The 16180-nt window shown below is 44.0% G+C and overlaps 1 protein-coding gene across 4 annotated transcripts in view; it reads left to right on the top strand.

The window, feature by feature from the left end:
* The window catches only part of LOC129864054 (protein unc-13 homolog B-like), a 110922-nt gene that overhangs the window by 57833 nt on the left and 36909 nt on the right, over positions 1-16180 (top strand). For 2 of the 4 annotated variants that reach the window (XM_055936606.1, XM_055936605.1), the window contains exons 1-10: positions 1163-1250; positions 5941-8533; positions 8815-8837; positions 9876-9922; positions 10048-10126; positions 13095-13169; positions 13300-13519; positions 14011-14238; positions 14400-14541; positions 15253-15422. In XM_055936606.1, coding sequence (XP_055792581.1) covers positions 6085-8533; positions 8815-8837; positions 9876-9922; positions 10048-10126; positions 13095-13169; positions 13300-13519; positions 14011-14238; positions 14400-14541; positions 15253-15422 — 3433 coding nt within the window. In that variant the 5' untranslated portion in view covers positions 1163-1250; positions 5941-6084. Of the gene's footprint in view, positions 1-1162; positions 1251-5940; positions 8534-8814; positions 8838-9875; positions 9923-10047; positions 10127-13094; positions 13170-13299; positions 13520-14010; positions 14239-14399; positions 14542-15252; positions 15423-16180 lie in introns of those variants that run through there. The other 2 variants (XM_055936608.1, XM_055936607.1) reach the window with 1 other exon arrangement.

Here is a 16180-nt window from a genome sequence, read left to right as displayed (position 1 = left end):
GTTCTGAAAGTAGTGCTCACAAGCCCCAGAAAATAGCGTACTATGTCAAATATCTGCACCACGTCATTGCACTCTCTCGCTCTGAAGTCTGTGCATCTTGCTAGCTGTCACTCAAATGGCAAGGGACTGAAGATCGTTGGCTAGAACTCTTAATTGCTAGGGGGCTGGCCCACATGGAGGGAAATGGAGGGAAATGTAGCTTCCAGAAAAACGGTTGCTTTCAAACTAGGGATTTTGTAGCTAACTGAGGTAACACAGTAATTCTGTTCATAGATTATGCATGTATGAACTACACATTGACACATTCAGCCCACAGCAGGAGGTTTAAGAAAGACTTTGTAGTCGCCAAAGTTCTGGAGCATGTCTTGAAATAAAGTACTTGTTTTGGGCTGTGTCTTTGGAAATACTCAAATACACATTATTATAATTTTTTTAAATACTAAATACACATGTATTTGAACCCAGGTCTGGTTCATATACAGTATGAGGAATGTGTGGAAGACTATAAGGACTGGTTTCAGCTGTAGCACAGATTATGTTGTTTCTAGTCATGCACTCCATTAAACCAGTTGATCCGCGGTTAGAAACCAGTGCTGTTCGTAATGAACAGGTTACAGTTATAGTAGTGCGGTGTCTTGAGATGCATTCCATTAATTAAGCCATGCAGCCTGGTTATGAGGAAGGGGTTGTCATGGTGCTGTGTTCCATTATACTGATTGCTATAGGGCCGGTATAAGGGTCAAATGCAAAGAGAGTGAGGACAGCAGGATGGTACAGATAGAGGTGGAGAGAGAGGGGGGGTATGGAGAGAGGGAGACTGAGAGCTGGCATTTTCACAGCTTCAGATTAGCTTTGTGCTGGAATACATCGCCAGAGGACAGAGAGAAAGGGGATGGAACGTGAGAGGGAATGCACAAAGAGCGGGAGGGAGGGGTACTTAACTGGGACTGAACTGTCATGTGAGCCTAGACTCCTCGCGCTTGCCCTTCCTGGGTTTGTACATCTGGAATGAGAGTCAACACTTCTCCTGCGTCTGTCAATCTGGGTGAAGACGAGCAGTCCAATGTGCTTTGAATGAAGCTCATGGAATTAAAAGCACCTGGGGATATGTAAAGAAAGGGGAAAAAAAGATTTGGCGCTTGTCTTCTATTGAGTGGTTTTCCACAAGGAGTCAACGGTCCCCACTAAGTGACTTCTCTCACCTTCACAGATTCTTACTGTATACTATTACCCTTTTCTGCCTTCATGAGGTAAGCTTTATTGAATTTTATGCATCTTTAGAAATTGTATTATTGCATTAAGTTTGCATTTAGTATTGCGCTACATAAACTTAAGAGAATGTTTGCTCTTGACTTTTCTGGCTTTTATGCATGAAATGTATGGCTAATAGAAAAATGTTTCCATAACAATGAGTAATATTGTGCGGACATGGGTTTAAGTTATGTGTATTTAATTATCTGGTATTTAAAATACATTTTTCGGTGTATTTGAGTATTTTCAAATACACAGTCCAAAACAAGTACTTTTATTTTAGTATAGAATGGTTATTTGTAAAAACCAAATAGTCTACCAAATTGCATTTGAGAGTATTTTCAAATACTTATTTAAAATCGAATTTTCAAATACTTATTGACAATTATATTTTCAAATAACTGGGTTAAATACATGAGAGTCTATCTGAGTATTTTAAAATACTTTCCAAGTGTATTTCCAAATTGATTAAAGTATTAAACTACTTGTCTTTTCAAATGAAATATATCTGAATACTTTCTTCAAATTTATACTGAAAAAAATATTAACGCAACATGCAACAATTTCGTAGATTTTACTGAGTTACACTTCATAGAAGGAAATCAGTCAATTTAAATAAATAAATTAGGCTCTAATCTATGGATTTCCCATTACTGGGCAGGGGCGCAGCCATGGGTGGGCCTAGGAGGTCATAGGTCCACCCACTGGGGAGCCAGGCCCACCCACTGGGGAGCCAGGCCCAGCCAATCAGAATGAGTTTTCCCCACAAAAGGGCTTTATTACAGAAATAAGAGAAATAAGCTTTTTGTGCTTATAGAAGATTTCTGGGATCTTTTATTTCCGCTCATGAAAAATGGGACCAACACTTTACATGTTGCATTTATATTTGTGTTCAGAATATGTGAAAGTAATGTAGATATTTGAACAAGTATTTGAACCCAGGTTTGATATTGTGATATAGTCCAATATAATTATGAAAATGACAACATTGCTCCTGTTGCATGAGTAGGAATAGAATGAGCGGCCAATTGATCAGTTGAAAACGAACAAACCAGGCCAGACTTTTTTTTCTACGCCACAGAACATGAAGGAAAGAGAGAAAAGACAAGACATTGCTCTGGGGCACTCCAGTGACTCAGTCAGAATTACCCAGACATACTTCTACCAGCTGGCTCCCCCTCTCCGTGGTCTGGACAGCTTAATGCTGAGGCTGAACCACTGGCCATTCAGATTATATGGGCCGCTGGCTGCATACGTTAAATGGGCCAGGAGTTGTCTTCAGGAGCCCAGCTAAGAACTGCTGTGAAAGTGATTGATGTCTAAATCACTTTTTAGATAAGCAATGTGTATTTTACCTGGGAATGTCTGTTCATTTTGTCCCTGTTTATTTCCAGATTGTCATAGTTGGGGCGGCAGCGTAGCCTAGTGGTTAGAGCGTTGGACTAGTAACCGAAAGGTTGCAAGTTCAAATCCCTGAGCTGACAAGGTACAAATCTGTCATTCTTCCCTGAACAAGGCAGTTAACCCACCCCCTGAACAAGGCAGTTAGGCCGTCATTGAAAATGAGAATTTGTTCTTAACTGACTTGCCTAGTTAAATAAAGGTAAAAAAAAAAAAAAAATGTTAATGGATATGAAATGGCAAAAAAAGCTATTTAAATGGAAAGTCAATGTCCACCATGAGGATATCTGATTCCTAACAGTCTTTTAAACCTCTCCTGTACTTATATTGCTAATAACCTCATTGGCTTGATATGTGATTCCTGACAGTCCTGGGCAGCTTTTATAAATGTGCATCACTAATAACAGCACCGTTGGTCTGGCAGCTAGCTGTCTTAGTGCTATTCATGATTATGCCTTCCCGTCAACTGTGCTCTTATCATGCTAATGCACACCTCCAGTACTTGTGTGGTATTGGACAGAGGTTAAACCTCTGGTGGAGGAGAGGGTTAAGAATGTTTCCCACCAGGGAGTCCTGTGCGCAAGCTGGAGATGCACTTTAACACCTCTTATGCTTTTACATCTTCTTAGTTGCTCCGTCTTAACAGCCATAGAATGACTCCCCTATCAATTCAGATGGGAGCAAAGTCATTCTTGCAGTACTTTTATGTTGTAATGTGTTACATTTGAAACTTTTATGTCTATTATAGTACAAGGGCTATAGAATAAATACATTTGCTTCATAGGTTGGCAAGGAAACATTGACCTTGTTTTCCCCAGCCCAGGTGAATCCCCGATCATTTGGGATGGTTTCTACTCTGACTATACATTTCTATTAAGTTAGAAACATAACGTGATATAGAAATTTTATCCACATCCATCACTGTTCATTACAAACTTTAGGCCATCTGCCATAACAAATGCCAATGCTCTATCTATCTGCTGTTTCACAGTCACAGTGGAGCCAATGTCTCCCTGAATCCATTTGAGTGAGTAACAACAGACAGAGGCACTCGTGGAATTTCAATGAATTCCAATGATGGCTGGCATCTCTTGTTGTAGAGTAATCAACATTAGCTGCGCTCAACACAAGCCCCTCTCTACATTACGAGTAAATATATTCCCCTTGGTACGGTCGATTACTTTTAACATGCTGCTGCTCCACAAGGGTGCTGTAACGCAAATGTCACGACTCACCACGGATCTCTTCAGCTAACAGAAAATAGACTGATAGAGACAAAATCACGTTTGTTAGTGACTGAATGTATTAAAGGTCCAATGCAGCCATTATTATCTCAATATCAAATCATTTCGGGCTAACGATTCACTACCTTACTGTGATTGTTTTCAATTAAATGGCCAAAAAGAAACAAAATACCTTCTTAGCAAAGAGAAATTTCTCAATCAAGAATTTTGCTAGCACTGTCTGGGAGAGGTCTGAGTGGGGATGGGAAACTGAAAACTAGCTGTTATTGGCAGAGAGGTTTGGAACTCTCTTATCAGTCTATTAACTCATTTACTGCATGGTAATGTTACCATGGAAAGGCCAAAGCTCCATCCCACCTAAACAGACAGAGATTTCAGGTAGTCTTTTCAAACAGCTCATACACTAAAAGGGCATTATCATAATTTTTACAATTTCACAGCATCATTCCAACCTCATAGTGTGGAAATATATATAAAACACAGAAGAAATCATGTTTTTGACTGCATTTGCCCTTCAATGGCAATATGTATCTTATTGGTCATGTTCATGTTTGGTATGTATCTAGTTATATGCATCAGAAACACCAGTCCAGTTAGACCTAGGTGAAAACTGCCTGAAAAGCTGATGGGAAAATGTTCAGCTAACCCTGTGCTCTGTCTGACACAGACAGATCGGTCTGGGCAAATGGCCACAGAGGCACACAGAAAGATGGTGGTTAAACTGACCAGTCTGTCTGTCACTCTGTCTGAGGCAGAGACAACAGCACAGGGAGGGAAATTGTGCAGCACTGATTCCCCTCAGCGGGTTGGTGCTTAACAGCATAATGCTACACAGCAAGTGCATAGGGTTGGGCTGTTACTGCCTGAGCTGTCTTCCAACACCCAGGATCAGTGGGGATGAGAGGCAGATGAATAGGTTAAGCCCAGCAAATAATCCTTGAGTGTTAGTTGGCTGTTGCATAAGTGTGTACTAACTTATTGTCTCACTACAGTGTAGATAAAATCATGGATTTCCATGTACAGGTATATGCCTTGATTTTAAATTACATGCATCTTTCTACAATAGCTTGCATATATTGAAGTACTAGTCACTCAAGTCAGATAGTATGGTCATGTCACCCAACAGATTCCCTAGTTATCCCTGTGTCACTCAACCAGCCCACACACTGTGTCTAGCAGGGGGAGGGGTAACCGCTATCTACCTCCTCTATTGCAGCTGGTGTGTGCACAATAATGACACTGACTCGGAGGATAGAATTGAGCCGTCAGTTAAGTACAAGGCTGTCTTCTGATCACGTCCTAATTATAGCGTTTAGGCCAGCTGTATGGTCCGATCATTTCCCTGATCCTTTTGTTCTCTGTGAGTGAAGAGAGCGGGTGAGTGGCCAACCCACTGATATACAGAGCACTGGCCTGACTCACAATGACCCCCAATATCAATGTGTTTTTTTAATCACAATTCCACGCTCCACTTTGCCTCCATAGTCTATCTCTCTGGCGTAACAGAGATTAAAGCCCTCTACTCCCACTCTCCCATGCCTGAGTCTCTGTGTGTGTTGTCTGTGTGTTTTTATAGAATTCTGCCTGCAATGTACATAGGAATGCATTGGCATGAGCTAGTAAGATGGTTATGTAGGTTGTTTGCAAACCAAATCGAAGCTAAAAAGACTTTCAGTCATCCATTGCAATTAAACTTATCTTGGCTATAGAGCCACTTATTTACTTTGTTTTTTCATCGTGATCTCACGAGCCATTATAGCAGCAGGAATATGTTCTTGTTTTTCTCTCTGCTTTCTGGTCTGTTGGACTGAAAAATTAGAATACTGGCAAGCTCTCAAAATGAAGATGTGGTATTATGCAAATATGTATAAATTGTATTGATTCTCTGAGGGGTTTGTGTGCTGTATGCCAATGACTGAAATGTAAAGGATGAAATGGCTTAGAAGAATGCATAAGGGAAGGTTCATGTTGATAGAAAACAAGCATTCCCCCCTCAAAAAACTGTTGCATATTATTTATCTTGGTCTTCTCTGTCTCTCGCCAGTCATGAACAAGGCTTTGTAAGCAGATCAGTCTCTTCTATATGGTCAGGATGTTGTGTGGTCACACAGAGATTCAAGCCCCAGGGTGCTGGTCGGCCTCTGAGGACGGAGACCAGTGAATCCAGCTCACCATACAGTCCTCAGGGATGTTCTCCAGGGGTCACGAGAGGGGCCTCAGTGGAGGAGATGATACCAAAGGGACAGAGCCACCTCAGAGTTCACACAAGTGGTCCAAGAGGAGGGAGCTGGGGGGGGGGAAGAGGACTCAGAGCCCCAAGTTGGGTCGCAGCATGCGGAGGAAGCTCCAGAAGTACCTGCAGGGCCCGGCGGGTCCTGTGGAGCCCTCCATCCACCAGCCCCAGGACCAGCACACCCCTGTGGAGATGCAGCAGGACATGTTCATCTGTGGCCTGAAGAGAAACCCCTCCAGTGGGGAATTCCCTGGACTCCACTCCTCCCTGCCCAACCGCCGCAGTCACACAGTGACTCTAAACCCACCTGTGGCTGGGGAGATGGAGCTGAACAGGGAGGGCTTCATCAACGCCCCTTGTGCTGAACGCACCAACGGCCCCACCACTAGTCTCCCCACCTCTCCCTCTGGAGAGAACAGCAGCTCTGAATGTCAGGATGGGATCGGGGTTGAGGAGGACACACACAGGCCTTTTCCTAGTGAAGGGAAAGAAGAAGAGGAGGAAAAAGATGAGGAGGGAGAAAAAGGCTCCAGTGACATCGTCGAGCACATATTGAAAGAACTGCAAGGGATCAACAAGATCCAGGAGGAAATATCAGACCTGCGGCATTACCTGACCTCTGTGAGGGGCTCTGTGGACGAGGTCTCCTGCTGTGTGGATGCAGTGCTGAATGAGATAGGGGAGCTCTGCTCCTATGGAGCCTCAGCACCAGGACCCCAGACCCCCCAGAGGCTCAGCGTCAGACGCGGAAGCCTGGGCAGGCAGAATGCTGTCACAGCCTTCCACAGGAGGGCCACCAGTCCTTTACTGGAGCACCGGCACAAGTCTTGGGACAAAGACCCAGTGATGATGATGCCACCACAGGGGTCACCTAAGAGATGGAGAGAAAGGTTACCTCCTTTCCAACCCAATCTACCCGACCAGGAGAACTCAGACCACAGCTCAGACGTGCCCTGTTCAGGGCCAGGTTCCAGCCTCTCCAACCTGGAGCGGGGGTATGCCCATGATTGCCCCAGCACCAGCTCCCTGTCCTCTGGCCAAAGCTCCAACACTCTGGACCGGGACACCAGGTACCGCTCTGGTAAGGCCGGGGTGTGGCAGAGCGGTTGGGCATCGGCGGACATGCAGCGTAGTGTGAGTGGAGATGGGGGGTGGAGTGGGGAGAACGGCTGGAGCGAAGAGGACGTCTGCTCCTGTCTGAACAGTGGAGAGGAGGTGGAGGACCACTGTGGAGGACCAGGTGGCTGGGCCAGGTACACCACAGGAGAGACCAGCAGCACCCCAGGCCAGTCCTCCCACAGCAGCTCAGAGCACCTGTCCCTGCTGTTCAGCTGCCACAAAAAATCCCCCTCCAGCTCATCCAGTGTAGTGGACTGGCGGCCCCCCAGACAGCAGGGCAGCAATGGACACTTGGAGTGTGACTGTCCAACCAACTGCCCATACTCCCGGAGCTCCGGCTACCACACTGTAGACGCTTACGCTGATGATGTGGGGAGCTGTGGGCCGTCCAGGAGCATGAGTCGCTCTACTGTGCTGCTCACAGACTGTGATGATGGCTACCTGGAGCCGCACTCCTCCTGTGACCACCGTCCGTCCTCATTTGATGCCCTGGACATGGGATCTGCTAGGAGCCTGGACAGGGAGTGGACTGAACAGTCTGTCCCAGGAGACGTTGCAGGAGAGTGGGAGTCGGGGGACCTGCCTAGCCCTGAGCCTGAGAACACCCAGCCCCTCAATGTGGGATTTGATGTGAAGAGCATTGAGAAGGCTGTGTTCAATTTCAGGTCAGCTCTGAAAGGGGCTCTGAGGAAGCTGGAGGGGTCCAGCCTGGAGCATGGTAGAGATGACAGTGAGTCTGAAGCAGCTCCCTCTCCTGTCAGACCCTGCTCCCCTGAACCTCCTGAGGGAGAAATCACTCTGCCAACTGATCACGTCCTCTCTGGGTCTCCACTGGAAGAATACAGTGAGGCCTCAGTGTATGTGGACTGCAGCCCAGCCCAAGAGAACCTGCTGTGCTCCCTACAAGTATCCACAAAGGAAAGTACTCACTCCCCCTGCACCCCTACTGAATATCACTCCATGGAGCATTTAGAGAGCCGAGAAGAGTATCAGACTGATGGAGAACTGTCCAACCCAGATCTGACACCAGACCACAGTCCTCCTGGAGGGGCTGGGCATAGCCCAGGAGAGTCTAACCTCAGCCCAAGGGGGATAGGGTTAAGTCCAATAGGAGAGGACCATGATGGAGCTGATCAGGATGAGTTTTGTGAACAGGATGTTGTCAGCCCTAAGGAACGCCTTGCTAATCTGCAGCGCATCCTAAAAGAAAAGAGACAGAGACGCAAACTCTCCAAATCTTCCCAAGGATCCCAGTCCACTTTCTCTGAGGAGGAGCTCAATCCAGGTAGCTGTGCACTACAGTATTTGCAAGCCCAGCAAAAAATGAGTAATCTAACACTCATATTCTTTATGTACCTAAACTTTGACAGATTTTCTCTGACAGCATTAGCCCATGATTTATACTAATGAATGTAGCATTACACGATTATGATCAATCCTGCCACCTTGGGTTGAAAATTGCCACTATTGATTGCTAGTGTAGTTGATCTGGTTATTTGATCTTCTTTTCTTAGCTATCCATGAACCCTAATGTTTTCTTTTTTCGTGGATTTTTCTTCCTTCCAGATGGCAACAGGGAAGATGACCAGGTTACTCTCATGCATTTTAAATGAGCTCCCTTTTTAGTTATGTTTTGTTTTCATTCACGCAGATATATTTAGAGTTTTGATGTGTCTGTTGTATTTGTTTTCATATCCTATGCATGGTCCCCATGTTTTCCTTTTGTCATACCTTTAGCGGAGGTGTTTAACTGCTTGTAATTTATTATTTATTGTTGAGGTTTGCTCCTAATGAATGCATTTTAAAATGGCTTTACGATATATGTTTATTAAAATAACCTATTATTTCTGTACTTCAAAATGTGAATAGGGTAAAATAATGATGTTCTTGGCAGCATCAGATCAGTAGAAACACTGGTGTGAAGTTGTTTTGTAGAAGCACCTGCTCAGAACCGTTTCAAACGCTGTCAGAACCTCCTAGTACTAGGAGAGGCAGAGGGAGAGGAGCCCGAGAGAGCCCAGCTACCCAACTCTAGCCCCATTCATCTGAGAGGAGGAGGTGCACAGGCGCTGATGAAACACTTTACCTCAGAGGAAGAGAGATGAAATATGTCTGTCGTTTTTTCCCCATGTTATTGCACAACTCCAAAAGAGTTCTCTGAAGTACCCCCCCCCCCCCCCCCCCAAAGTTCTCCCAGTTGTATTTTGAACATCTGCACAACAAAAACAAGTTGTTCCTTGTTTTATTTGCATCTGTATATTGTTAGTGATATCGAACAGAAAACTGGTCATTTAATGTGTTCATCTCTTTCCCCCTCTCGTTTTACAAGCACCTCCCTTTTGCTATAGATTTATATATTTTTCTTCTATTTTCGGCTTTTCAATTTTCCAACAATCATTAGATGCCATGTATGGATAAAATGTGATCCTCTCCTTGTCTTAAGACATTACTTAAAATGATGTTCTGAATGTGTTCTGTTCTGCATGTACCATCCAGAGGTGAAACTCAACCAGCTGTGCGTCTTTCCATTCTCTATCCTCTGTGTGCCTTTTTAACCTATAAGATTAAGTATTTTGCTGTGGTCTAATAGCTGAATCTGAAAACCTAATGTGTTTTAAATCTTGCAGGGACAAGATGATGAACCCAACTCCAGACAAGCTTGGATCAAGCCAGGGTATATGATGACACCCAAGTCATTTCTGTTGATTTAGATTTGCCATGCTTTTTTAATGTGTTGGAAAAACTCATGCATCTGTTTCTGTATGAGTATAAGCATATCATTCTGTTCTGTGTCCACAGCGGTGGAATTGGTTTGTTTGGGATTGACAGCATGCCAGACCTTCGTAAGAGGAAGCCTATACCCCTGGTCAGCGACGTGGTAAGTTTTGCCTCCCATCCTTGTCACTGCTTAAAATCTCAGTGCTGTTCTATCTGTCAGTACATGTTTTTTTTATCCTGTAATACCAGCACAAGAGAAGCATCTAGATAATTAAGGATTACATTTATAATTGCAGTGTTTGCTTAAGTCGATCTGTTAAAAAAAAAAGTGATCGCATGAGGAATCACCAAGATATCACCCAATGAGGCACATGTGAAACCAGTCTTATAATCTCTCTCTCCCCCTCTCTTAAACCTTTAATTATCCCCCACAACTTGCTTGAATGCAATCATTTTCCTTGGTCAGGCTATGGTAAGTGGAAATAACCCAATTGCCCCTCCCATTTGTAGTCAGAAATGTAAAGGCAAAACTGTATATCAAGTAGGACAAATTGCACTGCTTGTGCAAACAAATTGTACAGTATGCAGCTGTCCTGCAAGAAATGTGTACTAATGTGCAACAAGGGTTTTATGGTGCAAATAAGTAACCATATATAACCGTGCAACTGCACTGTGGTGTTCCTACTTTATATAATAACTTAAAACAATATTCCCTTCCTCTTATTCGACCTCTCGCCTTAATTCATTCATATGATTGATTTTGTTCTGTTGGGGTTTTATTCTCCACCCTTACATGCTGAACCATGAACATACCATCACTACCAGGGTTTTAACCCAAGCCACCATTGGTAACACACGCACCAGGGTTAAGTGTCTGTTTCTTCGACTGGTCAGTCAGTGATGTTTCAGTTCTGCCCATGTTGTCACCTCTTATATGACCTGTGTTGTAACAATCCTTACATGAGTTTCTTCCTTCATCCGCTTTGGTTTGGTTGGGGTGTTAACTTCTTATGGTTGCAATCCAGGTAACGGGATGATATGACAACAGCCAGTGAAAGTGCAGGGCGCCAAATTCAAAACAACAGAAATCTCATAATTAAAATTCCTCAGACATACATGTTTCTTATACCATTTTAAAGGTAATCTTGTTGTTAATCCCACCAAAGTGTCCGATTTCAAATATGCTTTTCAGCGAAAGCACTACAAACGATTATGTTAGGTCAGACCAAACCACAATAAGCACGGCCATTTTTTCAGCGAAAGATAGCAGTCACAAAAAGCATAAATATAGCTAAAATGAATCACTAACCTTTGATGATCTTCATCAGATGACACTCATAGGACTTCATGTTACACAATACATGCATGTTTTGTTTGATAAAGTTCATATTTATATAAAAAAAATCTGAGTTTACATTGGCGCGTTACATTCACTAGTTCCAAAAACATCCAGTGATAGTGCATAGCCACATCGTTTCAACAGAAATACTCATCATAAATGTAGATGATAAAACAAGTTATACACATGGAATTATCGATATACCTCTCCTTAATGCAACCGCTGTGTCAGATAAAAAAATATAAAAAACTTTACGGAAAAAAGCAAACCATGCAATAATCTGAGACGGAGCTCAGAACAAGAGTCAAATTAGCCGCCATGTTGGAGTCAACAGAAACCAGAAATGACATGATAAATATTCCCTTACTTTTGAAGATCTTCATCAGAATGCACTCCCAGGAATCCCAGGTCCACAATAAATGCTTGATTTGTTCGATAATGTCCGTTATTTATGTCCAATTAGCTACTTTGGTTAGAGCGTTTGGTAAACAATTTCAAAGTCACAAAGCACGTTCACTAAAACGTGACGAAATGTCCAAAAGTTCCGTAACAGTCAGTAGAAACATGTCAAACGATGTATTGAATCAATCTTTAGAATGTTGTTCAAATAAATCTTGAATAACGTTCCAACCGGAGAATTACATTGACTTCAGATGAGCGATGGAATGGAGCTCCCTCTTATGTGAACGCGCATGGTGAACGCATGGTGAACGCGCACCCTGCATACCACTACTGGCTTGCTTCTGAAGCTAAGCAGGGTTGGTCCTGGTCAGGCCCTGGATGGGAGGCCAGATGCTGCTGGAAGTGGTGTTGGAGGGCCAGTAGGAGGCATTCTTTCCTCTGGTCTAAAAAATATCCCAATGCCCCAGGGCAGTGATTGGGGACACTGCCCTGTGTAGGGTGCCGTCTTTCGGATGGCACGTTAAACGGGTGTCCTGACTCTCTGAGGTCATTAAAGATCCCATGGCACTTATCGTAAGAGTAGGGGTGTTAACCCCGGTGTCCTGGCTAAATTCCCAATCTGGCCCTCAAACCATCATGGTCACCTAATAATCCCCAGTTTACAATTGGCTCATTCATCCCCCTCCTCTCCCCTGTAACTATTCCCCAGGTCGTTGCTGCAAATGAGAACGTGTTCTCAGTCAACTTACCTGGTAAAATAACGGTAAAATAAAATACAAAATACAAAAAAAATGGTGAAAAAATGGTCACCTCATGGCAATGGTGACTCATTCCTGTATCCTTCGGCCCCCCTTCACAGTAGAGTCATCAGACAAAGTTCTATTGACTGCTGACATCTAGTGGAAGCCGTAGTCATCCATATCTCGCTGTAATTTCAATGGGAGCTTGGTTGAAAATCTACCAAAAAATCCAAACAGGAAGTGGAACTTCTCAGGTCTTTGCCTGCCATATGAGTTCTGTTATACTCACAGACATAATTGAAACAGTTTTAGAAACTTCAGAGTGTTTTCTATCCAATACTAATAATAATCTGCATATATTAGCAACTATGACTGAGGAGCCGGCCGTTTACTCTGGGCACCTCTGTGCACCTTTCATCCAAGCTACTCAATACTGCCCCTGCAGCCATAAGAAGTTAAGGCTCTATGGGTCTTGGATTACTCACCTGGGTAGTACACTCCCTGGGTAAAGGGCCTAACAACTAATTTTAAATGTATTCTAACACTTACAATACTACACCAATCTTTGTAATCACTGTTTGGGGTTAGTTGAAGGGTTGTTGGTGTGTTATCATGGCAACTAACACTATTTTCCCCTGTCATCCAAGTCACTGGTCCAGGCCAGGAAGGCTGGAATCACCTCTTCCATGGCCGCACGCTCCTCCGTCAAAGACGAGGAGCTGGTGAGTACATCAAGGGATACATATTACTCTATTGAGATAATCAAGACTCTTTTCAAAAACTCACCAATGTCATAGGAAAAAGTCATATCTCAGTATCCTCACTCTCTGCTCTCTCCTCTCCCCTCTGTAGAAGAACCACGTTTATAAGAAGACCTTACAGGCTCTGATTTACCCCATCTCCTGCACCACGCCCCATAACTTTGAGGTGTGGACGGCCACGACTCCCACCTACTGCTATGAGTGTGAGGGGCTGCTGTGGGGCATCGCCCGCCAGGGCATGAGGTGCTCCGAGTGCGGGGTCAAGTGTCACGAGAAGTGCCAGGAGCTGCTGAATGCTGACTGCCTGCAGCGTAAGTACAGCACAGTGGAAGTTGGACTAAGAAGAGGTTTGTTTAAGATCCTTTTGCGATGACTGAGCTTAGTTGCCTAATGCAGGCAATCACATGATTGACAGTGTATGAAACGTAAATGTCCATTTGTAATGGATTTGTACTTCATCATTTTTCTTCTGATTGACAAGGTTGACACTTTTTTCCAGAATTTGTCTACAGAGTTTCTGGCTCTAACTTTCCTGTTAAATTACATTTGCTTCATCTCCATCCCAGAATACAGCTGTCAGTGTTATGTAAAGTACTGTGTAATTATGGTGTGCCATCATTGGTTATTATTGATGTTTCAGTGAAGACATAATTACACATCCACCTGATTTAGGACCGGAAAATAAATAGCTTTAAACAACTGGATACATATAAACAGATTTGCTCATTTATATTACAATATTCACACACGGCGCCAAAAAGACAGTCCATTTACTTTAAGTGTGTGGTTTCTGATTTTCTAGGTGCTGCGGAGAAGAGTTCAAAGCATGGGGCTGAGGATCGTACCCAGAACATCATCATGGCCATGAAGGACCGCATGAAGATCAGGGAGAGGAACAAGCCGGAGATCTTTGACGTGATCCGGGATGTGTTTGTCATCGGCAAGGTGATCCACGCTCAGCAGATGAAGACCATCAAACAGAGTGTACTGGACGGAACCTCCAAGTGGTCGGCCAAGATCACCATCACAGGTGCACAGACACGGGGAGTAATGTCTTGGCACTAGTGGTCATGTTCCACAAACTGTTTTGTTCTACTGTAAATAGTCTCTTTCTCTTCCCACCTGACTTTGTCCATGTGTCTCTCTTGATATTAACCTGCCTCCTGTCCCACGTCATCTGCCTGTCTGCAGTGCTGTGTGCCCAGGGACTGCAGGCCAAAGATAAGACGGGTTCCAGCGACCCCTATGTCACGGTCCAGGTGGGCAAGACCAAGAAGAGGACCAAGACCATCTATGGTAACCTCAACCCTGTCTGGGAGGAGAACTTCCACTTGTGAGTCTATTTAACCTGGCCCTGTTAATGTCTGGGATCTTGTGTGTAGTCTGTAGTATTCTCTTGTAAAACTGTGGGTCCCTATGTGTAGTGAAGTGGGTCCCTATGTGTAGTGAAGTGGGTCCCTATGTGTAGTGAAGTGGGTCCCTATGTGTAGTGAAGTGGGTCCCTATGTGTAGTGAAGTGGGTCCCTATGTGTAGTGAAGTGGGTCCCTATGTGTAGTGAAGTGGGTCCCTATGTGTAGTGAAGTGGGTCCCTATGTGTAGTGAAGTGGGTCCCTGTGTGTAGTGAAGTGGGTCCCTGTGTGTAGTGAAGTGGGTCCCTGTGTGTAGTAAAGTTGGTTTCTATGCGTATTAAAGTGGGTACCTAAATGTGTTTCTATGTGTAAGCAGGCCATGGCATGACTAAGCCTCAGGCTGTCTAGGTTTCCTCACCCAAAGGCGTGTGTTCTCTTAAGAATCCACTTCCTAATTGTCACACGCTGTCTGGAGCCTTCTGACATTGTCAGACACTTATTTATTCAGGGTAGTGGTACACATGGGTAATTAACTCTATCCTCGTTTGCCTTAAATGGCATTAGGCTCAACCAAGTTCAGTTGAATTATCGAAGAATGAACTGCAATGTGTACATAAAAGCAATGTAATTACCATGCATATCTTTTCTTGGTATCAAATCTTCACATTTACACTTACAATTTTTTTCCCCCCAGCGAGTGTCATAACTCGTCGGACCGTATCAAGGTGCGTGTGTGGGACGAGGATGATGACATCAAGTCCCGGGTGAAACAGCGTCTGAAGAGAGAGTCAGATGACTTCCTGGGTCAGAGCATCATCGAAGTCCGCACGCTCAGCGGAGAGATGGACGTCTGGTACAACCTGGGTACGTCACAAGTCCTCTCTATGCTACAGTATATTGTGTGCTGTATGTGAGAGGAAGGTTCCTGCCTGTGTTGGAGACCCATGATTATTATGTTAAGTAAAGGTAAAGATGAGTCGTTGGGGCACTACACCACATCACAACCCTGAGACACAGTAGTCGGGACACAATGGACATGTTTTTATTTGGAACTGTTGATTCAAAGGAAACTTCCATTCTTTTCGAGCCCTGAATGCTGATTGTCTGACAGCCGTGGTATATCAGACCATATACCACGAGTATGATGAAATATTTATTTTTGCTGCTTTAATTATGTTGGTAACCATTTTATATTAGCAATACGGCACCTCTGGGGTTGTCGTATATGGCCAATATATCCAGGCACTCCGTTTTGCATCGTACATAATAACAGCCCTTAGCTGTGGTATATTGGCCATATACCACACCTCATCAGTCCTTATTGCTTAAATAATCCCACCTTCATGTAATCTCTGAAGCCAAGCAATCAATCAATCAATCAAATGTATTTATAAAGCCCTTTTTACATCAGCTGATGTCACAAAGTGCTATACAGAAACCCAGCCTAAAACCCCAAACAGCAAGCATTGCAGATGTAGAAGCACTGTAGCAAGGAGAACTCCCTAGAAAGGCGGGAACCTAGAGAAACCTAGAGAGGAACCAGGCTCTGAGGGGTGGCCAGTCCTCTTCTGGCTGGTCCGAGTAGATATTATAAGAGTACATTGCAATTAAGGACAGATTGT

The sequence above is a fragment of the Salvelinus fontinalis genome, chromosome 10 (genome assembly GCF_029448725.1).
Source record: "Salvelinus fontinalis isolate EN_2023a chromosome 10, ASM2944872v1, whole genome shotgun sequence".
Taxonomy (NCBI): domain Eukaryota; kingdom Metazoa; phylum Chordata; class Actinopteri; order Salmoniformes; family Salmonidae; genus Salvelinus; species Salvelinus fontinalis.
Note: the sequence above shows the minus strand (reverse complement) of the source record. Positions and strands in the feature narration are given on the sequence as shown.